General features: G+C 41.7%; 5 protein-coding genes across 7 annotated transcripts; 4 read left to right on the top strand and 1 right to left on the bottom strand.

The window, feature by feature from the left end:
• The first annotated feature begins 595 nt into the window (after nucleotides 1–595).
• LOC129586574 (uncharacterized) lies at nucleotides 596–4,763 on the top strand. The gene is made up of 6 exons (XM_055479888.1): nucleotides 596–797; nucleotides 1,065–1,243; nucleotides 1,803–2,087; nucleotides 2,858–3,085; nucleotides 3,225–3,317; nucleotides 3,952–4,763. The coding sequence occupies exons 2-6, from the start codon at nucleotides 1,096–1,098 to the stop codon at nucleotides 4,455–4,457; spliced, it is 1,260 nt and encodes a 419-aa protein (XP_055335863.1). The 5' UTR covers nucleotides 596–797; nucleotides 1,065–1,095; the 3' UTR covers nucleotides 4,458–4,763.
• A 1,119-nt stretch (nucleotides 4,764–5,882) lies between these two features.
• Nucleotides 5,883–9,854, top strand: LOC129586584 (uncharacterized). 2 transcript variants are annotated; one of them, XM_055479903.1, is made up of 7 exons: nucleotides 5,883–6,087; nucleotides 6,278–6,435; nucleotides 6,504–6,680; nucleotides 7,393–7,614; nucleotides 8,045–8,170; nucleotides 8,355–8,858; nucleotides 9,277–9,854. In XM_055479903.1, the coding sequence occupies exons 2-7, from the start codon at nucleotides 6,285–6,287 to the stop codon at nucleotides 9,378–9,380; spliced, it is 1,284 nt and encodes a 427-aa protein (XP_055335878.1). In that variant the 5' UTR covers nucleotides 5,883–6,087; nucleotides 6,278–6,284; the 3' UTR covers nucleotides 9,381–9,854. The 2 variants fall into 2 exon arrangements, with proteins under 2 accessions (XP_055335878.1, XP_055335877.1); XM_055479902.1 differs by having other exon boundaries at nucleotides 5,884–6,087; nucleotides 8,355–8,861.
• Nucleotides 9,855–10,481: 627 nt separating this feature from the next.
• LOC129586588 (uncharacterized) lies at nucleotides 10,482–12,185 on the top strand. Of its 2 annotated transcripts, none has more exons than XM_055479908.1 (2): nucleotides 10,482–10,809; nucleotides 11,397–12,185. In XM_055479908.1, the coding sequence occupies exons 1-2, from the start codon at nucleotides 10,683–10,685 to the stop codon at nucleotides 11,819–11,821; spliced, it is 552 nt and encodes a 183-aa protein (XP_055335883.1). In that variant the 5' UTR covers nucleotides 10,482–10,682; the 3' UTR covers nucleotides 11,822–12,185. The 2 variants fall into 2 exon arrangements, with proteins under 2 accessions (XP_055335883.1, XP_055335884.1); XM_055479909.1 differs by having other exon boundaries at nucleotides 10,485–10,809; nucleotides 11,406–12,185.
• A 663-nt stretch (nucleotides 12,186–12,848) lies between these two features.
• Nucleotides 12,849–14,579, top strand: LOC129586599 (uncharacterized). Its single transcript, XM_055479925.1, has 2 exons — nucleotides 12,849–13,171; nucleotides 13,905–14,579. The coding sequence occupies exons 1-2, from the start codon at nucleotides 13,054–13,056 to the stop codon at nucleotides 14,345–14,347; spliced, it is 561 nt and encodes a 186-aa protein (XP_055335900.1). The 5' UTR covers nucleotides 12,849–13,053; the 3' UTR covers nucleotides 14,348–14,579.
• A 5,967-nt stretch (nucleotides 14,580–20,546) lies between these two features.
• LOC129586494 (BTB/POZ domain-containing protein 6-B-like) lies at nucleotides 20,547–22,412 on the bottom strand. Its single transcript, XM_055479756.1, has 5 exons — nucleotides 22,249–22,412; nucleotides 21,727–21,858; nucleotides 21,494–21,653; nucleotides 21,014–21,172; nucleotides 20,547–20,567 (listed from the first exon to the last, which is right to left on the bottom strand). The coding sequence occupies exons 1-5, from the start codon at nucleotides 22,410–22,412 to the stop codon at nucleotides 20,547–20,549; spliced, it is 636 nt and encodes a 211-aa protein (XP_055335731.1).
• Between the last annotated feature and the right edge of the window lie 1,338 nt (nucleotides 22,413–23,750).

Below are 23,750 nucleotides of genomic sequence, written 5' to 3'. Positions count from 1 at the left end.
TCGTAAAAGGTCCGCTTTGATAAATTACGTTTATATATATTCTACGGTATGTAAATATAATTGTACTTCTCGTGACAAATTTATTAATAAAAATTTTCCATCTTCCGTGTTGCACATAATTTCATAATTCGATTGAATAATAATTACTGCATATAACTGGAAGTTTAAATTCCGTTTTCCGTGAATTTAAATTGTTAACTTTCCATTTACTGGTTTTGGCACCGTTTTGCAGTTTCGGTTAATCCCGAAGCAGTCGGCAGGGTGAAAGTTTCCGGAAATAATCGAGATTCGAACACAACGGTTGAATATTGTTAGAAACAATGTTCTGACAAAATTCCACATTTGGCGCTCAAATTAACTGACGTCACCGTACCCAGATGAATCATGTTATGTAACTTGCCGTGTTTGCTGTATTAAAATGCACACTGGCACAGCAACAAGTCTGCAGAACAACTTCGCAAATGCAATAAAGCCGTCGTATCCAGGCGTGTCACAAAGGCCATCGCACACAAGAGCAAGAGGAGAGAGAGAAATTTTAAAGAGACACCTCAACGGCTCACCCAGACAACGGATATACAACGGTCAAATGCGGCATTCGTGTCAGTGCAAGAAATTTTTCAGTGGGCTGTCTGATTCGCACATTCCAAGAAGTCTGTTAGTATTCGGCTGTTGTTGGTTAGCTGCAGTTTTTACTTTTTAGTCGGCACTGCAGTCTGGTTCCCAATAGTTCCTAAACTTTGTGGAACAAGCAGGCTGTAGTTTTGTTCGATTGACTGTTGAGTGTTGTTTATATGCCGGTAAGCAGTCCGTTCTAGAATTTAAATAAACGGGAATCCGCACCGCTCTTGTCGTTTCTTTTTGCATTGCGACCTAAACGATTTCGATGTTTCGATTTTCTTTGTCTACCGCAAAGTGCCGGTGTTTAGATCGAATCAAATAGCTGCCGAAACTAGGTTACGTAACACTGAAACATAGCAGATTACTGTACTGTTTAATTTTAGGAAGGCGCTTTGCAGTTTATTTCTTTCGTTTTCTGAATTCTGATATTACCGCTGCTGTTGCAGTTTTCATTGTCGGAAACGGGAATATCCAAGAATGGCCGCGGGACGTGTTCAGCTGCGCTTTCCCGGCGTGGATTCGCTGGTCGTCCATGTCAGCACCGCAACACCCGACCTGTACGAGGCGTGCCGTGCCGAAGTGCGCCGTCTACTCCAGTCCGACAATTTCCGTTTCCTCTTCTACAGTAAGCATGTACAACATTAGCATTTGTAATAAACTAATAATGATTGAGCCATCATTGAGGGGAATTTCACGGCTGTAGTTTTTACGGAATGTCTTGGGGATTGGAGAATGTCATCGTAAGAATCCAGTATCCACTTTGTAACCGAGTAGAATTAATTGCTATCGGTGTACCTTCAATGAACTACAAAATAGACTAAACGCTGACCAATATAGCCGCTAAAGCCCTTTGCGCAACTGGTTCAGTCCGACAATACGTCACTTTAGATTAATTTTTTGCAGTCCAAAACTGTCCAGTGTACATACAGCGGTACGGTTGTAGTTGTACCGCTGTGATGTTGTATAGTATCGCTATGTAATAACCGTAATATCAGGCATTAAAAAGATTTTCCAAGATTTTTCACGGTAATTTATTGGCAATAAGCCAACGATCACCTTAAAAGTACAATGAAATTTCTTGAGTCGGCATGCAATTTTTGTCAACTGTTTCAGTGAAAATCACACACACACAGTATCAACGCACATTATATTATTTGCATATTCTAATTTTTCCGCGTTAACAGCTCCCGCGGGTATTCAGCCGCAACGGACCTTTATCTGCGCGTCGGAGGAGGACCTGCAGTTGCTGGTGCGCTTTTACGAAATGGCGTGTAATTACTGTATCCCGTTGACGGTGCAGGGCGTGCCACGGGAACCTCATCCCGTGCCGGCTCAGGCTATTGTTCTGCCACTGGCCCAGGACACCGATAACCATCACGACATGCAGCAGCAGCAGGAAAATGCGCACGGGCAGTCAGCCAGCGGAATGCATGCTGGCATTGGTCCAAACATGGACGAAGAAAGCATCGGTATGTCTCATTAATGGCGCAAATTTAATCCACATTGTTCCCGAGAATTTGCGGCGTCTGTGAAAGACAACGAGCCGCGACGCTGGCATTTTAAACGATTCAATACGATTAGAAGCTATTTAATTAAAAAATTACACTGAACACTTATTTAGTTACGTACTTATTAAAAATATAAAGTAAAGCGTATAAACTGTAAAGTATTAATTAAGAGCAAATACACTTTTATTCCATAAATTGGTAGTTCTTCTGTTTATGGTTAGTATAATAGTACCACTTATTAATACTGTGTGTTATTGCAAAATTTACAGCGCATTCGTGTATACAGCTGTACGTGTAAATGATATAAATATACTGTAATGATATACGAGTAGATTACTGAGAGTTAGTATTTGTGGTCGTTTTAAAATATTTTGAAAAATATAATTATTGAATTGATTGTGCGTTTATCAGTTTCATTTTGTCGTAAAATGGTTCGCAGGTGTAAACATTAGAAATCGATGAAGATTTCAATAAATCTGTACTTGTAGCCAAAGAAATGAATATCTATAAACTTTTTTGTGTTTGTTTTTGTGTGTACGCAAAGTGACGCGTATACAGTTTTTTAAGCTAATTGCCGGCGGTATGAATTAATTTTAAAACGCGCAATAAATAGCGATTGACCTTTCGTTATTTTCACAAAAGTCACTGTAGCTTGAAGGAATGGATCTGTCGCATTGTGTTTTGCGGTCGCTGCCAGAATTACCGGCAACTGCATCCAGGTTTTGTTGCAGACGGAAGTGCCGAAAGCATTGTTGGGAAGATTTTCGCCGCTGTCGAGTTGATGCTGCCCAAGGGCCGGGAAAGCGATGTGCTGGGCCGTTTAAACGACCAGATCTCCTACAGCCTGGCCGTCGCGTCCGGACGCCGCAATGCGGACCAACCGGCCAGTACGAGCAGTGCATCGTTCGGCACTGGGTATTCGCGGCACAGCATGACGGATTTTCGAGCGAGTAACGCAGGTGAGCGTGACCTTTCATGCACATGCCCCGAGATAAATGTGACCAGCGGAAATGTCTTGGCGGGAAAAGATTTATTGTAACTGTATGCGTGAGAACTGTCGGTCAAACTGTCGAATGCAGACTTTGTTCTGTTACACAGTTCTCAACGCCGAAGGGCGTGGAACGGGTGAGAGCAGTACGAGTAGCGATGACCGTCCACGGATTCGGATGATCAACGGGCAGCAGATGCAAGGTACGACGTTGCCGTTGTATGATTTAACCTGTATCCGAGAAATTTATAAGCAAGAAATTTCTGGGCAGACAGTTAATATTAACGATAAAATAGTTCTTGAATTTTCGTTGCTTATTTACATTGCACGTACTGGATTGTGAAAAATATCTTCCAATTGTCACTGACTATAAAATGTATTAAAAAGAGTATCAGTATTTTGTTTCTCTGTATTTTGTGAAATTTGAAGAATGAGATCATATTAAGTTTTAGGGGGGCCTTACATGCAAATTGACCCGATCTGTATTCTTGTCCAGTTTCTTGTGCCACTGTTGTGAGGATTTCTATTAATTCCAGTGATCTTTATGTAAACCTGTAGGGCCCACGCTTAGATGATTTTAGTGAAACACTTATCAGCGATATTAATGGCTGGAATATAATATATTGTAATATTGCATTTCTAAATTAAAATTTTTATCAGCATTTGCACTCTAATTTATTCAAGAGATTAATGCCAGTACTGTAATTTACGGATAGGATTAAAATCCACCAAATATTTTAAATTTTCCACATTTCTATTTTGGAGTTCCAAGGAGAATCAGAAGGCAACGTGAAACATCGGTTTGTTAAACATCATTGATATGTGTTTATCCGTTAGCTCCCCCGACGCCGGATGCGGCGAAACCGCCGCCCCGCTTCCAGCACCTGCACAGTCTGCTGAACGCCGCCCCGGCGGTCCCGCTTCCGCCCGGCACACCCGCGCCCAAGCAGCAGCGCAAACGCGACCTCCTGCAGCATAAGCAGCGCAGCATGACCTTCGCCGCACCCACCATGGCCCCCACCATGGCGCCCCTGGTCAGCTTCCCCGGCACTGTCACGCAGGAGCCCCGGAGACTGGCGGATATCGGACGCGGGAAGCCGGGCTTCGTGTGTCCGCGGTGTCCGCAGACGAAGGCCACCCGCAGTCTGGTGCTGGAACATCTGGAGTTCCACGGCAGCGGCGGGCGGTGGACGTGCCAGGAATGTGATTTCTCCACGGATTCCCACACCCGCTTCAAATTCCACGTGAAAGTCCATCAGGCGACGCTGAGCGGAGGAGAGGCTCCGGCGGAGACGGGAACGGTCGGGGAGCACGCGGCACAGGATATTTATGGTCAACTGTAAACGGTGAATAAATCGTGCCTGGTGTGTTTGATCGGTTTTTTTCGAAATGGTTCCTGGCTGACCTTTCGTGTTGTCTCAATTTTGGACTGATTGGTAATTAGTATTTAAATGCGTGGTATTTTGGAATTCGGACCGTTTAATTTACAGTAACATTACGGTGTTGTTTGATATTGCGTTGTTCGGTTTTTTTATGCAGGCTTGATTAATGATTAACGTGTTGTTGATGTTGCTTTTCTGAAATGCGACTTGAATAAGTATTTTAACTATTTTTGTATCCGATTGCATTAGTTCAGGTAACGAATAAAATATTCATGATTGTTGGCACATACGAAAGTTATCCTAGCGGTTTCGAAAGCGAAGAACAACCCGTTGTTGCATACCGGCATTCTGGTTTAGCGGTAAGCGGCCTACCGCCGATGTAGGTAATTGTGAAATGCGTAGTAAATTAATTTGCACCAGTAGTCTATTGTCATGACACGCACCAAGAACTAAAATATTGATAAAACTTGGTTATCACATTCAACAGACACCTTTATTGCTGTTGATCTTATCATAATTATTCTGATAGATGGCTCTTGTCTAGGCAACAAGTACATACTGTGTCTACTTAGATCGACAATTCAGTGAATTCACAGTTTCGGTGAAAACACTTCTTTACACCGCCAACCGGTTTATTAAATTGTTAGTGTTATGAATATAATAATATAGATATGCAGCAATAGATACACTGCACGAAGCCGCTCTTAATCGTGCTCTCTCGTCGTTTTGATTACGTATTTACAAATTACAGATACAATATTTGCGACAGTGTTCATTATTTACATTACTAATATTGTGCATTCCATTACCAATATTCTGCATTACATTTAACAAATACAATATAGTATTACTTTTAGAAGTACAAGTACATATTTAGACGAGGATATACGAAATTTTTCTTTGTAACTTTTTACCAATTCCGTGGCCTTCAACGGCGCTGATGTAATCAGTGGCTATGGCTAATCAGTAATCACGTACATAACTGGTAAATCTACTGTTACAAATGCATTTAATAAATTATTAAGTAATTGTATTGTGCGATTTATGCTGACCATGAGTAGTTAATAAGTTTACGGAAGTACGTACTTAACACGCGTACGAGGTACAATTTAAATACAGTACTGTACAGTAGGTTTAAAATGGACACAAGTACGACTCATACAATAATTTATACTGTACTTATACGAGAACGATAATAATAATCAGTAGCCAGTTGAGAGTTCGCAACGGTTTTCTCCAGTCCAGCGAGACTGCATTTTTTACTGTACGAGCCAGTGACCACGAGAAGCCAGAGCCAGTACAGTACGTACGTACAAGACTTAACCACGGGCACGGTGCCAAATACCAATCAACAAGGCAAGATGAGGCTGTGGCGGTTTACGTATATCTGGCACTTCCAAGTTCCAGTACAGCAAAGCGCAAACCGCTGAAACCAGACATGTGCATTCCTGAAGCTTTGTGACATTTGTCAGTTGCATTTGCCATCAAAATCCGTATTCTGGTTTGTTAACGATTTTCTTGACTGTTTTGATTCCTTATTTCTTTTATAACCTCAACGGTAATAATTATTGTCATCGGAGATTTATTTATGGTGAGTATTCAATGCAGAATATTGAATCTCGAGGGAGGAAGACTGGAGAGTGATACAGTACAACTACGAAGAACCGAGAACGTTCCAGTTAGTCAGGCGTAGAATGAGATCTGAGAAGCATCAGCACGATAACGGTTGCGGCGTTTGCCTTATCTGATATTGGTTCTGAATCCGTGATCACTGATTACAGAATTACTATGGCTCCGCGTTACATCCAGCTGTGCTCTCCCAGCCTGCTCGGCCAGACACCCCTCACCCTGTTGGCAGGCGGTGCACATTGCTACCAAGCCTGCCGTAACACGCTGCGTGCGCGGCTGCTTACGGATGATTTCCGTCTGGTCTTCCGCAGTAAGTAGTACTAAGTACTGTTCTGGCTGATGACATTCTGCAGTTGGATGCACTCTGACCCGTTACAGCGATGATCGGCCAGAAGGAGCACAGTATCGAGTGCCAGTCGGAGACGGACCTGCAGAATCTCCTGCACCACGGACACAGTGATGAGGGCGGACGCGATATTCTGGAGCTGCATGTTGTGCGCTTGCCTCGGCGTGCGCACGGCTCCGCTGCTGGCAGCAACGCGGATGACGCAACAGGTACGTGACTGATTTACCGATCGTGTTACACTGTGCGTGTTGTCATAGTTTCATTATGGCGTAGCGGAATATAGTTGTCCACATTAAAATCATCGTAAATAACAGATAAAGCGTTTTTTGATTTGAGATTGAAGTGCTTGAAACCCTGTATGATCGATTTCATTCTAACAGTCATTGTTCTACAATTTTCTTACTGATTTCAGTTTCGTTTATGATTTATCCATACGAATTTGTAAAAAATGGTTTCAGAACAGGGTATTAACAACACTGCGCTTTTTTGGTATACGTACGAGAGCGGATAGTGTCACGATAGTATGCAGAAATCAAGAATTAGGAGTCTTCATAAATATGCACCGCACCTTTCTTGTGTGAAATTGTGAAAGTCCCTTTGCATGTTTTTGAATTATTTTCAGGAAAATAATTTTTACAGTATCGCGAATAATGCTTAGCGATTTTGTTATTAACATGCAGTTATATATAATAACATGGATATCAATCGTAAGGTGAAGAATATCTATATTTTTATACCTATTTGCCAGTATATAGTATATACTATATACAATACCGCATTTCTCTTGCCTGGAATATATGTTGCGCGTTTTCGATATTTGCTGAGCAAGTGCACCACCACACGCACCTGTGTTTTCTAACGACACTGGCAAGAATATAATGCTGTTCTTATTTGCGGGTGAGTGTGATGTTTTGATTGCAGCGTTGTCGGTGCAGATCACCGTCGGCCACATGTGGAACGCCGTAAAGTTGATGCTGCCCAAGGAGAACGAGGTTCCCGTGCTGCGCGGCATGATTGACCAGATGACGAATCGTATCGCTAGCCGCACCGCGGAACGCTCACCTTCGCCGCATCCCGGGAATGCTGTGCCGCGGGAGTCCGATGGACTGCAACATGTGCTGGACACGCCCGGAAGCAACGGCGGTAATGCTTAAAAAAACTAGCGAATTAATTCAGACAGTACATTTCAGTGATTATAATGAGAATAAATGCGGTAACAAATATTGGTGCAATGCCATTGATTATATAGATAATAGTTACAGTACTTACTTTACAAAAAATCTTACGAGTACAGTACTAGTACAATAATTATCATTACTGCGTCTTAATGGCTGGTGTTAAATCTACAGATATGTTTCACATTTACACGAATTTTTTAACAATCGTATCAGTATAGAATAATCAGTACATGAATTTACGGGCATTTTTATTATACTCCTATACTATTTGGAGTGGTATTAACATGCTTAAAAAATGCAGACATGATTCTGTACATGGAAGCAGGTATTCACTTGTTAGTACGAGTATAATAAGAAATGCGGCATAGCTATAAGATCATTTTGCGTACGAGTAGGAATTAATCGCGGACGGGTTGATGGATTTCACAGCATAGTGGCATCTCATCGAGCGAGCGACACCGTCGAGAATTACGGTTCGCGTGGCTCCATCCATGGTAACTTGGAGCCGGCGCTGAATCAACGTAAGATCTGAATCAACACTGAATCAGCGTCCTGGCGTTTATTGCCGCATGTATAATAATTTTTTATGATTTTCAGCTATAAATAAATTTCATAATTAGAGCTATATAAGTGAATGATTTCATAGTATTTATTACCTTTTTAGCATTACAGTGTAACATTAAAGTTGCTCTTGTGATGTTTCAGGGCCGTTGGTGCAGGATCTGCGTAAGGCTCCTAAACGCGTGCATTTCGCCGAGCTCATGGGAGCGCGGTCGTCGGTGGTGGCCTCGGCGGATCGTCGTAAGCAAGCCAAGCAGGGGATCGTCCAGCACAAGCAGCGCAGTAGCACGCTGCCCTCGTCCAGCCAGCCCCTGATGGTCATGACCATGCCACCGCCGCTGGTGCAGCCGGGCGCCGGGGAACCGATCGTGGAGCGAGTATCGGCCAGCAACAAATTCCTGGGCTACAAATGCCCCATGTGTCCGCAGCGGAAGGCGATCAAGCGGGAAATGACGATGCATATGGCGTTCCACGGCAGTGCTGGTCCTCTTTCATGCCCGCGCTGTAATTTCGCCACCGACAACCGGAAGCGTTTCAATCACCACGTTAAAGTGCACCAGCAGGAGGAGGCCGAGCAGGAGGCGGCGGTGATGTCGGCGGCGGCGTGGGGTGGTGCGGATGCGGCCATGCGGAATCCGTCTGTGAAAGGTGGTGAGTGGCTGACTAATTTGTTAAAACCTTTAACAATTCGCTAAAAAATTAAACAGTACTAAACCAATATATAATTGACCAACGTTTAATTTAATAAATTCAGCATTTGATTTGGATTTTCTGGCATCAAATAAAATTGTTGAATTCATTTAGGATTCAGTAAAATTTTAAATTTTCATAAAAATTTCAAATATAAGTGATATATTTGGGTTTTTCCACAGGACTGTTGATAAATGATTTATCCGCTTTTGAATTATTTACGTTTTTGAATTAACTGATGAAGGTGAGGGAGGTATGTATCTGTAGCTGCCCTTATTTTGATATGTTCAGCGTTTTATTTTTCTCCAATAAAATTTATTCAACGGTAATTGTTTGCGCTAAAAGTGTCACTTATTAATGAGTTTTTTTTTGACAGGCGAATCGCCATCAGAGGCGAGCGAGGAATCGCCCCCGTCGGATCGGCCCTTTAGCGGACAACTGCTGATGCCGCGAAAGCGTGTCGCTTCCAGTGAGCGCTAGACGGAGAAATGTCTTCCGGGGGAAATGTAACAAGCGTACTGTGTCTTGGATGATTGTGGAATGGTGACACGACAGATGGATAACTCGATAATTTAGTATTTCGTTGGACGATGAAACCCAGTGGTGGATACTCTCTATGAGAATATAATCGGTTGCCTTTTGTTTTGATACAGTTACTGAGTATTTACGATTGGGCTGGCGGTTTTGTACAGGCCGCGATCTCAAACGCGATCTGCCTGACGTGATGTTGATAATTACTTGCGCGTCATTTTGTTATTATTTTGATCACTCTATTCCGAAGATTTTTAGTACAGGTTTTATGAGAGCGTATTTCGTTGGTTGCACAGTGCACTGATCTTCATAATTTGACCAATGTCGCACATTTTCTTTGTAATGGGTAATTAAGTACTCGTTTTGTTGTTGAATCTTCTACTTTGTTAACTGTTTTTATGGATGCATGCAAACGATTGGAGTTTGATTCTTTTTACTGTTATGTAACTTTGGTTTGAATTTTATTTTAAAAAAAGGATTTCTTGGATGCATTAGTCGTCGGTTTCGATAAAATTGTACTGTTCCGCATTCAAAAAAATTGTACAACTATAATGTACAGCGCAAAATGCCGAATACGAAAATACACGCAGAAACAGAAATTTATAGGAAATAAAACTTGAAACAATTTTGGAAAAAAGTTCTAGAAATTATTTCTATTGATAATCTGGAAGAAATAATTTTTCAGTATGCGAAACGTACCAGAACTAACCATTTTGAAAAGCTGAAGTATGGATATTACAGAAAGAAACACTACAAATAAACTGACGGTTTATTAAAGGCAGAATTTTGAAATAATTATCTTTACAATATTTTTGATGCCGGTATTTCATGCACTTTGTACAACGATATACCGCCACTTGTAAATTGTCGATCGATCAACTTGATAAGTGTGCGAAATTAAAGCAACATCACTGCATCTGCAGCGCGGATCAGCCGACGAGCCGAGTAACGTGCGAAACGTGAATCACGATCCTCACTGACTCACTGTGCAGCAACATGCCGCTCCGCCATCGTGTTTAAACCTGACTAATCCTAAATACAGCTGATCGCAGTGTTCGATATGGGGCAGGTTGGGCATTCAGCACACATGTTTCTGGAACGGAATTTTTTAAACACTTCACTTACTCAACGAAGGATTGAAAGTTTAACCATCCAGCCGGAATACCCGTTACTGATACTTTTCATTATCCTGCGCAGATTTGTTTTAACTTCGGATATTTGGAACATCGCAGTCCTGTGGTCATCCTGAAAATGACATCATCCACAAAACAGTACGTTAACCGGCTGGATAGCAGGATCCTATTCGCCAACTATGCCTTCATCCTGGGCATCCTCCAGATTACGATGGGGACGGCACTTCTTGCGATAGACCTAACAGGTACAGAAACTGCTGCGTACGTAAACCGAGCCGTTTTTGAAAGAACTAACCGAATAAAGTACGGCTGCATTTTCTGGAGCAACTACTTATCAGATGCGCATGCGCATGCCAGATGGCATAAGTAAACAGTTGTTGTTACTACTATTATTACTACTTGAAGTACTATTAATATGATAGATTACAGAATTCAGTACATACTCGTATATACTGCTGGAATTTACATTGAAACAGATAGCCTATTCAAGACGTTTTTTGATGAACGACATTTCGACTTTACAACAATATTTTTTTGCTGTAAAACTGTTTCTCGGAAGTAAATGATTTAAGTCTAATCTACTTGTTTAATTGACGATGAGTTCGATCTTCGTATAAAAACAGCATTTATGTACAATGCATAGCTATCGTGTACGGATTAATTACAACGTCGCGTGAATAAACATGAAATTTTCCTCACTGACTCATTTGGATACCCAGTGATTTTCAGTTATGCAAGTAGCGTATGACGAACGTCTGTTTTGGAATATACTGTAACTGATTTACAGCAATTTGATTTCTGTCTTAATTAACGTGTTTACCTCAATGTGAAGGTGCTCTAGGTTTCTTCAAAGTGCGCCGCGACGAGAAGCTGATCACGTACGACATCGCCTTCGGTGTGGTGTTCGACGTCTTCTTCATCATCTGCGGCACCTTCGGGATCCTGTTGGCCCGCCCCTGCCGCAACGGCGAGACTGCTCCCTCGCGCCGCACCACCCTCACGCGTTCGGCGGTGATCAACGCGCTGGCCGCGGCCGGGCACGTCTTCTTCCTGGCGCTGAACATTTACATCGTCATCATGTCCTGCCAGCATGAACTGTACGTCAAGGTGCTGGTGCAGGGGTGTGTCCTGCTGGCGCTGCACGTCATCGCGTTGCTCATCACCGGGTTACAGCTGACCATCATCGGCATGAATCTGCGCAATGTCGGCGCGGTCATTCTGGTCAGGAGCGCCGAGACACCGGCCGTCTCAGCGTGACCTTTTCAACGCTGTTATCCTGAAGTGACCTTTTCCTAATCGTCTGACCGCGGTGGTTCACCCGCGTCCTGACCTATGATAATAATTAAACTCAAAAAGTGCAACTTACGTTTCTTTAATTTTTCTCAATTTTGATCTGCTTTTTATAATGTCTTATACATAAACCAAATTAAAAACATAATCAGTTACTTGCCAGCCAATGAATGTGTAAAAATACTGTGCATTTTGATTTTGATGTCCTGCTTACAGAAATCAATCTATTGCTTTTAGTTTTGCTGTCTTAAATTTTGTGCGATTATATGGTGGTTTTCTGTGAACTTTGGGTGTGTTTTTCTTATTGGAAAAATAAAGCGTTCTGATTGGAATAACGATCCAATATAATCCAGTTATAATAACGCTCGTTGGTTCGCTAGTAACAGTGTCGCCCTGGAGTGTCCTTTTTCTTGCCGTACCGTGGTGGCTCACCCGGTGCGTTGATTAAACTCAACAAGTGAAATTTACGTTTCTATTGTTTCTCAGTTTTTAACCCGTCTTTTTAACGTCTACATGAAAAACTAAAACATAAACAACCCGTTGAAAATACTGCGCATTTCATCTCGCGTCCTGGTTAAGGAAATTAATCTGGAATTTTTATTTTTACTGTTTAAATTTTGTATATTCATATGGGTGGTTTTCCTTGAACTTTGGGTGTGCTTCTTATGGGAAAAATAAGGTGTTCTGATTATAATAACGCTCGTTGTGGTTCGGTATAAATGGTAATTACTGTACATTGTAGGTACCTGTCCCCTTGGTAAATGGTAATTTTGATCGGCCCAATTGATAGACACGGATCTGATACGGTAATGAAAATTATACATACTTCATTACTGTTTCGGCGCACTGCTGCGGCGGGTGCCGGTTGTTGTTGAACAAGATCATAGACCGGATACCGCATATCATTAGACGTATCGGTAATATCAGCAATTTGCACCTAACACACTCGTGGCCATGGATAGTTTATTGCTGAAGTGTACAAAAACTAGTCCGACCAGTTGTGTATATCGGTAATATACGCCGCACAGTGTATACGCGAAAGAAAAGCCTGTGGCGTGAAGGGTGAAAAGAGTAATAGAGCTTCTGCTTGCAAAAACATTGTTAGGCCTGCTGCGGGTATAACAGAAGTTTCCACAATGGAAATCAATTTCTCTATCACACGTGCGATCAACTCTCGATGACAGTTTCTCATCGTAATTATGCTGGAGTTCCCTAGTGACAAACTTCCCATGGAACCGTATAATTACCGGCTGGTGTGTGGACAAGGCATCGTGCAACTGGTCATCGGATTGATATTTTCTGCCTATTATACAACAGGTACATCGCTAATGCCCATCTCCAGCAAACCCTAATTACGCTTGTCAGAGAGTGGTACCGATTTTCTTTGTGTTGTAATTACGTGATATGCGTTTGGGTTTTTTAATATTTTTGCCTGGAATAACTTTATATTTGGCGAAGATTTTATCCGTCAGATTTTATACACACATCTAATTCAGCTGAAAATACGTGCAATTAAATTAAAATCAAATAGCTGAAAAAAGAAAATTATTTTTGTTTTTAGCACTGCCAGTGTCAGATAATTTTATTTCATGCATTTATGTACATGACTCATTGTTTCATTCATTTATAATGTGAAAGCGATGAAAAAAATGTTAAAACAGTAAGCGTAACCCAAAAACGCCGTCCATATTATTTTAATAAAATACCACCATTACTAGCAGTAAAAGTTTTATTTAGCAGAACGTTTCTGTGTACTGTAGATAGCTAAATTATGTAAGGATGATTCATTTTTACCCTGATTAGACTTGCCCATTAAAATCATTAAAAGTTAGTACAAAAAAGCAAGTTAGCATTAAAAGCTAGTATTAAAAACTAAACTAGGTAGTATGTATTATATATATTTTGCCAAATATTATTTCTAAAATATTACAATACTTACTAATATTACTTACTTACTTACATACTTAATATTACATACAGTACTTACATACTTACTTACATACTTACATACTTACTTAATATTACTTATTTCCTGAATTATTGTTCACAGCTCTAATAAAATTCGTGACCACATTTCGCCACTGGCACATTCACAAACTCATTTCCCTCATCACCGGCGTTTTACTCATCACCTGTGGAATTTGTGGGATCATCGCCGGACGGCGTTTCCACACCGGGAAAAATTTATCCCGCCGCTTATACACTCTCTTGTCGGCGTTTATCCTCAGTCTCATCCTGACCGGCGTGGCACTATACTTCATTGTCCTCGCGGCGGCCACCACAATTCGCCGGGACACCCATTACGGTGCTGACCACTCGTGGTATTTAGCCAAAGATATCGCCATCCTGTCACTGGACATCGTCGCCTGTATTGTCTCCTTGGCACAGGCCATCGTGTGCAAAATCAGCTGGAGACGGCTAAAGGCTCTGCGGGCACGCGATTCCGATGGACAGGAATATTTGGCTGTTAATCAACACATGCACAGTGTCTGACATGTAATAATATGCACAAATGACGTTTTTATGCACCCGCTGTCCGGTGACATTAAATCCCTTCTTTATGTCTGCTTTTTTTCTATTTATTTGTACAAAAATTTATGCCCAGCAACGTCGGCCCAGCATTTTTGCCCTTCGGCCCAGCAACGTCTTGAATGGTTTATTATAATTTAACCATAATACGAAGTTCATTCTCCCTGTTATACAATATTTGTGAATAATAAAAGAAGAGTGTTATTGTAAAAGTAGCAAAGAGAAACGCATAGGCTTGGCTGTGTACTCGTATAATGGTGGTGAAAAGTGAAAACGCACCTAGCAGGCAACTGCTGCCATATACGAACTTGATTTATTTGATGGGAAAATCATCATGTTTCAAGTTGTTTCTTTTTTGCGAGTGCCTCCGGGCTCCAGTTATGCCTTTAAATTGCGGTAGTCTATAAACCACTAAACTTTACTACCCTGTTTTTTGCTAAATACTGTAATTGCAGCATGTATTGTACAATATTTCCCTCGAACACTTTGTCGGATTCTGAATTTCCGGGCTTATTTTCGCCTGGTTTCTCCTTGTTGTTTGGTCACGCGAGCAGGCAGCGGTGCCGGTCAAGGTGGCATTGCAAGGGTCAGTGAACTTGAAGGGATGGAGAGTGGAATGAAGGACATAGAGGAAAAGTATGATGGATTGTGCGCAGTGAATGATCGCTATTGGTGGGTTACACGAAAAAAAATTACGAAAGTAAAGAAATCGAAAACTAAAAACGTTTTGTCTGCATATCAGCTAGTAAGTTATAGCTGACACGCTAATGTGACTAGCATGGGACGTACAGAGTGTAGCTTTTACCGCTGTAACCCAGAGTCCGCAAAAGTTCGCAATTTTTTTGTGCATGCGTTTATTGAAAGTTCGAAGAAACTGACCTTTATGACCCATCAAGTTGACGTACCGAACAATTTCAGAAAGTGCCATAGTGCCTTTAAAGGGATGTAAAGTTGAAGCCGAATACATTCAGTGAATGCTTTGACTAGCACATACTAAAAACTGACAAGACCGGAAGTACGTAGATTCCGAATGCTGTTTTTATTCGTTGCAAAGTTTTTCGCCCAGTGGCATTTGCGGCTGCCAAGTTGCATATTACTAAATTATAATAGCTTTATCGTTTTGTATAAAGTACTGAAATATTTAGGAAACATCAGTCGAAATTTGGAGATGTCCGAGAAGGATAGTTTGGATTAATCGGCTAAAGCTGCGAATGATACTGTATAACTATTTTTATCTTTGTTCCTAATATGATTGTATCATAGGATCAAGTACGGTAAACAGCACAGCTAGCGGTTCGTTCAGTACAGTATGCTGTAAGTACAAGCCCGTTTTCAAGCCTGTAGACCGCTGTAAGCGCGACGCAGTGAATAAGCGCACAGTTAAAGGCTAGATTTTATCTACTCGACACTGGATGCATTGGCGTAGAGCAGTCAGTCTATCTCATACTTGTCTCTCTCACACACCCCTCACACCGCAGTGGCGTTAATGACCAATACGCCGTGACGTGCCGAAGCACCTTGAATGGCTCAAGCCCACGTTTTTCAAATATCCCGCTTACAGCGGTCTACGGGTTTGAAAACGGGCTTGTACGTATTGTCGGAATTGATCCAATCTACACAGTAATGTTTATTTAGACAAAGTGCAGGTTATGCTCTTAGCATGTGTTAATTAATGCTGCTTAAATTAGTGAGAACTGAGGATCGTTGCACACAGCCTTGATTTATATCAACCACCATGCCAAGACATCAAAATCTAGCGCTGTGGTAGTGTACCTAGTTTTACACTGCAGATAAGCTTTAGGGCGAACGCAAAGACCTAAATTAAGTGGATATAACGCTTTTTTGGTTCCAATGTTTTTTTGCAGTCATCATCTTGCTTTCCGACATAGTTACGAGCACGATCACAGGATCAAAAATCATCAGCAGAAGGTAGAAAACGTCGCTGACCGCACCCACTTGAAAGTAAACTTTAAACGTCCGACTTCGCTCGATAACGTTTAACATCCGTGCCATAGCTAAAAAATTCTGTGGTGTTAACAAATCAGCAATGATGCAATCAGCGCACTAATAGCCACAATCCCTTGATAGCGCTTTTTCCTGCTAAACAGGCTAAATAGGCTAAATATTTCCGACGATAGGGTAAAGCCACCAGTAAGAACACCAAAGGCAGGTCGAAAATCGTCACGATAGTAATCTTTTATAACTGAACGTCCGTGTGACCGCGGATCTGACAAGCCGTGGTACCGTAACTTGCTTGTAGGATTACTCCAGGAATACATATCAGATGTACAAGGATAACAACCGCTAAAACTAAACCCGTTAATCCCCGGGATGCGGAATGCTGGTGATAAGAAACTGGATAGACCATTAGTTCTATAGAGAACCTTTCACTATGCTGTCTGGAAACCTTTCCAATAATACATCCCCTTACACCCTTCCATGGAAGAGTTTGACTGGAAAGACACTTTTGCCGCGATCGTTAACGGATTGAGATTCCTCATGAACGCTTTGCTGGTTATTGTGTTCGCGCCACGATATCATAAACCTTTTTTTTTGTGGACTTCTAAGCCTAAGTTCGTAAACGGCGTGTTCTGTCTACTAAGTTTTGTCCTAAACGGCGTGTTCTGTCTACTACTACTACTAACTTGTCAGCAATCACTGTTTCTGGTGGTCAGCAGTTTGCAATGACGTCATTCCGTGTGCCTAGGACATGTACACGGGACGGACGCTGGAAGGCATCACTATCAACCTCTACGCTGTACTAACCCTTAACCGAATATGGGCTCACTCACAACAGTCTGTAGGCAGTTGACAGGAAAGTTATTAATTTAGGACAGATTAGGGAAACTTGAGGTATCTGTACTCTGTAGTATCAGACTTGCCGTTATCGCCGGTTCCAAGCCAACCAAGTTAAACCAATCGCTAACAGAACACATTGTACCTGAACTCGTGTTGTAAATCGGTTTGCGTTTTTGATTTTAAGTTTATAATAACGAAGTACAAAGCAGGATGCTGCTTGATTGCCATCGCGTTGTAAAAGGATAGGTGCAGCGTGTAAACGCACAGTCACCCAACGGGACGCAATTTGACACCCGTAATTTTAGCAGGGCATATAGGGTTTTTGAAGCGGTTCATAAAATTAATAGAATAGAAATCAAGCCAAATGTTTGCTTATTGGAGAGCGCTTTCAAAGAACAGTGTCTGTTACGGTAATGACCGTTTGGCGGAAGCTACGGGATATACTCTGTATACGCTCTTATAACTACGAATTGTACTCTGTATGTAAAACGTAGGTATTGTACCGGTACTGGTATAACGCGGTGCAAATAATTCCGTCAGTAATTGCCTGTTTGTCCAGGAAACCGTCTCACTGAAAAAGATTAGCTTGAGAACATGCAAGAATTGTTCCGCATTTCCGAGAGCATATGACATCATTTTAAAACTGATACAGTTGAAAGAATGTTTCATTCATAAAAGAATCTTTTGCATGCTTTTCGTGCATGGCGAGCAAGTTTTCTTTCTTTCTAAGAATTTCAGGATCTCGTCCAATACTGCGGAGTAGAAAATAGTAGCGTGCAGCTTGAGGCTACTAGTCGCTTCACGTTCAGATTATATTTTATGCCAATGGTAAATCGCTAACTCGATGTTTGAATACGAGTTTTCCGTTTAAATACCAAAAGCCGCAGCAAAAGCTGTCGCACGTTAGGCAGACAAAAAGCAAAGATGATTGGATCCACAATGGCCTGCACAGTGTACAGTTGACCGAGATAAAGCCAAGATGGACGCTTCATGTGGAAAAAGAAATTAATTGTCCAGTAAAACTGGTTCGGTCCCCAGCAAGCCAGGAGGCTCAGCGTCATAACTGTTAAGGTGAACAGTGCTCGCGACGATTCCCCCGAGTGTTCGTTACGTTTCATGCTAAAATCACTGATCTGACGCTGTCCCATACGGCGCTGGAACGCTTTATACAGGATGAATGGACACACGCCAACCACTGCAATCACCGGGACATCGAACACGACGAAGAAATTACCGAAAATCCAAGCCGCTTGCGCCGGATCTGAGTCATCCAGTTCGCATTGATTCGGTAGTGAATTAAAATAAAATTGGTTATACACAATGTTCGGAATGCAGAGTATGTGAAGTCCGATTAAGACACCAAGGCACAGAGCAATCGCAAGTTGTTTCGTGTGCCTTTCTCGATACGATACCGGTGAGATGATCGCCCAGACGCGGTTAACAGCAATTAAGAAATGACAGTAAGCGGACATTCCGGTTGTCACCCAATAGGCGTAGATGTTAACAATGCAGGCGGCCAGTCCAAGGATCCATTCACTGGCAACGGCGTAGTTGTACATTTCAATCGGATTCCCCAACACGCAGTAGCTGAGAAGATTAAAGGTTAGTAGAGAAATAATGTAGATGCTAAAAGCGTTTTGGAGCTGCTTGTGTGCGATAAAGAGGACCAACAATGGAAGATTTGTAATCAGTACTAAGGTCGACAAGGAGAGTTCGATCCACAGGGATGTTTTGCTTGATAGGTCAACCACAGAAGCATTTATCTGCTCCTTCACGGTATCGTTTTGAGTCATATCCAGCGATTCGCCGATTTGCTAATTTGAACGCTACAGTAGTTACCAGTTACCACCTTACTTCATCGACACACAATTTCAAGTGTCGGACAGAAGTGCGTGCATGGGGAGCAAGAGAAGCGAATTCTTATACTAGTAACTGCATTATCATCTGATTAAACATCAGCGTCAAGAAGAATGCGTTTCAGAATCGCGCGTTTACACTAGGCTAGGTTCACCGCATAATACACGGAAATGCCCACACCTTCAGTTATTTCCACGGAATAGTCTCTAAACGCACAGCATACCTGCTTGTTTTCTCTCTCTGGAGATGACGGTAAAAGCAATCCATAAAGGGGATAGTAGATGTTGTTCTACAGTTTATCTGGACGTGATCCTCAGTTTCCGCGGACGTGTTTGTATTACGTTTATGCCCAGTGGTACCAGTACAGTGAATACACTACAGTATCTGCTGTGTCATATGCATTGTAGGTTTACCTTATAATGTAAGCCGAATTCACTTGAAAACTGAGCTGTTCACGAACATCATATCAAACATGCGCTACAAAATAAATATGATGACGATTTTTCCTGCGCAGGTTTTCTGTTCTGCCTAAAACCCACTTCCTTTCGGAATTGTTTGCACTGCGACCTTTAAGATCTACGTCTACGAAGCGGTCAACATTCAGGGACAACAGAGAGATCAGCCAAGAGAACTGGAAGATTTCCGCCAAACATGGACCATTCCCAACACCACGAACGCAACGACTGCCAAATTCGCCTTGACCAACGCCTTTCCGGTATTGCCCGAAAAGCAGTATGCTCTCTCACTGCAGCTTGCAGTAGGTTCTGTGATTAACGAAAACTTTTGCGAAATACGATAAAACTGGAAGCAGTGCCACAGAGTTATTCTTAAATTATACTTTACTTAATGACATCGGGAAAACCAGCCCTGTATGCCCACAATCCCACGCTATTCGTGCACCCGCTATTCGTGCTGAACCTATAGAAATGGTCACTTCCGCGGAAGTGACCATTTCTAGGTTCAGCACCATTTGTCAACCGAATCCGAGCCGGCAACCACACGGCCGTGTGGTTGCCGGCTCGGATTCGGTTGACAAATTTCTCCGCCAATACTGCTTTAGCGAACCAGAACTGAAAGAGCTGGCTGATTTCTTCCGCCAGTAATATACCCGACTGCAAAGCAAATAAACGTATAATTATTTTTATTTAAAATTGCAGTACCTCTATTAAGTATCATAATACGAGTACAACTAATCAACAGTTAAGCAAATAATTACTAATCAACAGCTAAGCATGAGATCGATGAATTAATTTACTGGCTATGGAAAAATTTAAAAAAAAACAGCATAATTATATAAATAACAAACGCGCAATTAAGCCATGAAATACTGGTTGAAGTTCATCAATCGATAAAACACTTTAAATTGTAAAAAGCATGTAATACGCAAACCAAACCTTGGCTGGTCCACCGGCAACTTCTTCGGGCGTCATAACAGGGAATCTTATCAGGAACAGTGCATCCCCTAAAACCGTCCGCTGATTGGCTCCGGTAACATCGTTTTTTCTGCTCACACTGATGACTGGCCCATCTGAAAAATTATAATGGGAAAAATCATGAATTCGTTCAGTGTTGTCTTTAAGGCTCACACATTACTTAAATTTGCAGTTAAGGTTTTAGCATCAACACGTATACTTCGCTTTGCCCATTATTTTAATCAGTACCGCTTTAGGGATCAATATATTAATCACTTTTACTGCATAGATGCAGTGCTGGTCTTACTGCATAGATTGCACACTGATAAGCTGCGTAGGCTGCATAGACTGAATGGTAATGCATAGACTGCATTTCAGTCAGCCGTGGTTGTTCATGTAGCCGCCCGCCACAAAGGCTCTCAATTCGGTAAAGTGATTAATATATTGATCCCTAAAGCGGTACTGATTGAAATAATGGGCAAAGCGAAGTATAGTCAAAAGTCAAAACGAATATTTGTTTTACAAGTCGGCGCCGTGCATACTTCATAACTGCGCTGTATACATCCATCTCTTTGGCCTTTATAGTGTCGCGACGTAGAATTAGTTTCAACATTTCCAAATCAATTTCCAGGAAATCTGCGGACTGCAGTACGGAGGCTCCCCATAAATCAATCTTCGCCAGACAGAAGTCCTCCAGATTCGTTTCGTCATACAGCCGTGCCTGGGTAAAAAACCATGTACAAAAAACACAACGCAGTATTAACAAATTGAAACAACCGTTTGTTATTGACGCAAATTTCCGAATTAACACGAACTGACGAATAATTAATACGAATAGTTAATACGAACTGACAGCTCATTAAAGGCAGTACTACCGTTATTGCTACGGTTTAATATTTATTCCAGAAGTACTGCACTGCAACAATTAGCGTTCTAACCAAACCCGTTCAGTGCACGGTATATAGATATTAAGTATATTATACGGTGCACGGTATATATCTATATTACAGATACTACTTTAAAAGTAGTAACTGTTCAGTACCTGAATACACCAAGCCAGGCAGTTATCGGCAGCCACATTCTGTCTCAAATACTGTTCGCAGGCGTCCTTCAGAATTGGGATACCGTATTTCTTCGCGGCATAAAGGGCCGAAAAGGCAGTCAACTTGCTGAGCGGCCCAATTTGATCGTGATAAATATATCTGCAAGTTGTACAATAATTATTATTAATATTATTGACATGGTTAGTTTACGTATCCGTGTACAGCAGCGTACCTCAAAACAATTCGGAACGTCTCGGAGTCCATGTCAGTAATTTTAATAATGCTGGTTGTCTCTTTCATGGTGCCGTAAAGCATCGTTTCAAACACCGCACTACCCCAGCAGGATTCTGTAATGTTCAGCTTTCTATAAGTAAATATTTTTCTTATCTTTTACGCAAGCAAAATTAGCACCAAGCAAAATAACAGTATAGTTATACCAATATGTAACGATAACATAATAATTATTATGCTAGTATGTGTTGTAAGTACAACTTACAAGTACAGTACGAGACACTCATTATCGACACAAGTGACTGGCAAATGCATAGCATTAGCATAAGTAGATACGTACAGTAATACCGTGTTAACTACAATATTACACTCATATGGATTTAAACAGGTAAGTGAACTGGATCTTAAAACTTCCGATTTAACAAAATATAGATATTATTAGAATTAATAAAAGCCATTTGTGATAAGTCCGATTCCAGTACCCGATTACTTTAGCTGTGTAGCTGTGCTACTGACAACTTACTTGTGTGCTCTGATGTCGACACTGGGGGTATCTGGCGCCTGAATCCGGAAGATGACATCGCTCAAAATATCCTTCCCCAAAATGTGCTTGCCTCTGTTGGCAATCGTGGAGTGCTGACTCTGCCATCCCCAAATTGGCTCCACAGCTTGAGCATTAGGGTCCATCGTGATGGGATGATGGCCAGTGTAGTCCGTCGGAACGACGCTGGGGATGATTATACGGATTTACTGAAAGATGAGGGAATAATAAAGAGCACGCCAAAACTCAATATCCAACAAGGGACCTTCGAAGTCCACAGAGCGTGCAGAGTCTGCCGCGGCCACGATGCATCTCGTCGCCAGTCCGCGAAAAGTCGACTATCAAGTATTAAATCAGTAATTACAAGCCCATCCAACAATTCTTTGACCGCTGTAAGCGCAGCGCATATAAATCGCGCATAGTAATGCAAATACGCATCGTAGTGTAGTGGCAGATATATTTATAAATATTCAACCAATACGAGTATATTAGATCACAATTAATAGACCATTATTAGACCAACGTGGAAATTTGGAATCAATCATCTTTAGCCCGGGCATGTTGCAATCAGTAATTTGAAAGTAATATGGATATTAAGTACCACCGCGATATTGTATTGCAAAGCAAAGATAATACTGTTACAAAAGCATAAAATTAATATAAATTATGATGGCAATAAATAATGCTAAACATATTACATTGTATATCACAGATACAGTAACTGCAACACATGCAGATATTTGGTGCTTATTTACGCAGAATACGCAGACCCATGTGGCGTGACGTGTCGAAGCACATTAAATGGCTCAAGCCCACGTTTCTTTAAATTCCCGCTTACAGCGGTCAAAGAATTGTTGGATGGGCTTGTACATACTCGTACTCATGGTCAGAATACTGTATGCGGCGCTGGGCAGTGGTGCCGGCACGCCTATACCGACAGCTGTACTGTTCATTGGTCAGTGCGACAAAGGTGAGCTAAATGAATCAGCACGAGGGTGCGCTCGGACAAATCACAAAATAAAAATTAATTACAATTAGTAGTACTGTATTTGATTATTTTGTTATAATTACAGTACAATTACTACAAACTACAAAGGAAGTACGTGTTAATAGCACAACACAGAAATGAAACCTCCCGAACTGTACAAAAGTGTACATGCATATTACACAGATACAGTACTACCTTTGATTTAGTAAAAATTTCGAAACAATATATTGGTAAAAACTAAAAAGCTTGACTCTCCTCCAGTACCGGCAAATAAATTTGTGGAAAGCAAATAAACAATGCGCCAGAATATGTGCCACTGTCGACTTTTAGGGTCGTTCTACTTGGCCTCCGGCACTAGTAAACTCACTCGAGTAAGTACAGTAATCTATACGGCAGCTGCTGTGGTACACTCTTTGTTCTGGTTCCCTGCCTGTTTTGGTACGGGCGATCGCTGCACGTTTATCGGGTTGTTGGGCAATGGATAGTATGGTGTTGT

Source organism: Paramacrobiotus metropolitanus, unplaced genomic scaffold (genome assembly GCF_019649055.1).
Source record: "Paramacrobiotus metropolitanus isolate TYO unplaced genomic scaffold, Prichtersi_v1.0 Parri_scaffold0000021, whole genome shotgun sequence".
NCBI lineage: Eukaryota > Metazoa > Tardigrada > Eutardigrada > Parachela > Macrobiotidae > Paramacrobiotus > Paramacrobiotus metropolitanus.
This window is presented reverse-complemented; position numbering and strand designations above follow the sequence as displayed.

Bases quoted from the DNA above. Each gene is read 5' to 3' on its own strand.
- LOC129586574 (XM_055479888.1), top strand. From the start codon at position 1,096: ATGGCCGCGGGACGTGTTCAGCTGCGCTTTCCCGGCGTGGATTCGCTG. The intron at 1,244-1,802 runs GTAAGCATGTAC...CCGCGTTAACAG, and splicing joins TTTCCGTTTCCTCTTCTACA to CTCCCGCGGGTATTCAGCCG. The intron at 3,318-3,951 runs GTACGACGTTGC...TTTATCCGTTAG, and splicing joins CAACGGGCAGCAGATGCAAG to CTCCCCCGACGCCGGATGCG.
- LOC129586584 (XM_055479902.1), top strand. From the start codon at position 6,285: ATGGCTCCGCGTTACATCCAGCTGTGCTCTCCCAGCCTGCTCGGCCAG. The intron at 7,615-8,044 runs GTAATGCTTAAA...GCGTACGAGTAG, and splicing joins CACGCCCGGAAGCAACGGCG to GAATTAATCGCGGACGGGTT. The intron at 8,862-9,276 runs GTGAGTGGCTGA...TTTTTTTGACAG, and splicing joins GAATCCGTCTGTGAAAGGTG to GCGAATCGCCATCAGAGGCG.
- LOC129586588 (XM_055479908.1), top strand. From the start codon at position 10,683: ATGACATCATCCACAAAACAGTACGTTAACCGGCTGGATAGCAGGATC. The intron at 10,810-11,396 runs GTACAGAAACTG...CTCAATGTGAAG, and splicing joins TCTTGCGATAGACCTAACAG to GTGCTCTAGGTTTCTTCAAA.
- LOC129586599 (XM_055479925.1), top strand. From the start codon at position 13,054: ATGCTGGAGTTCCCTAGTGACAAACTTCCCATGGAACCGTATAATTAC. The intron at 13,172-13,904 runs GTACATCGCTAA...TATTGTTCACAG, and splicing joins TTCTGCCTATTATACAACAG to CTCTAATAAAATTCGTGACC.
- LOC129586494 (XM_055479756.1), bottom strand. From the start codon at position 22,412: ATGGACCCTAATGCTCAAGCTGTGGAGCCAATTTGGGGATGGCAGAGT. The intron at 21,859-22,248 runs GTAAGTTGTCAG...ATTTACTTATAG, and splicing joins GTCGACATCAGAGCACACAA to AAAGCTGAACATTACAGAAT. The intron at 21,654-21,726 runs GTACGCTGCTGT...TACAACTTGCAG, and splicing joins ACGTTCCGAATTGTTTTGAG to ATATATTTATCACGATCAAA.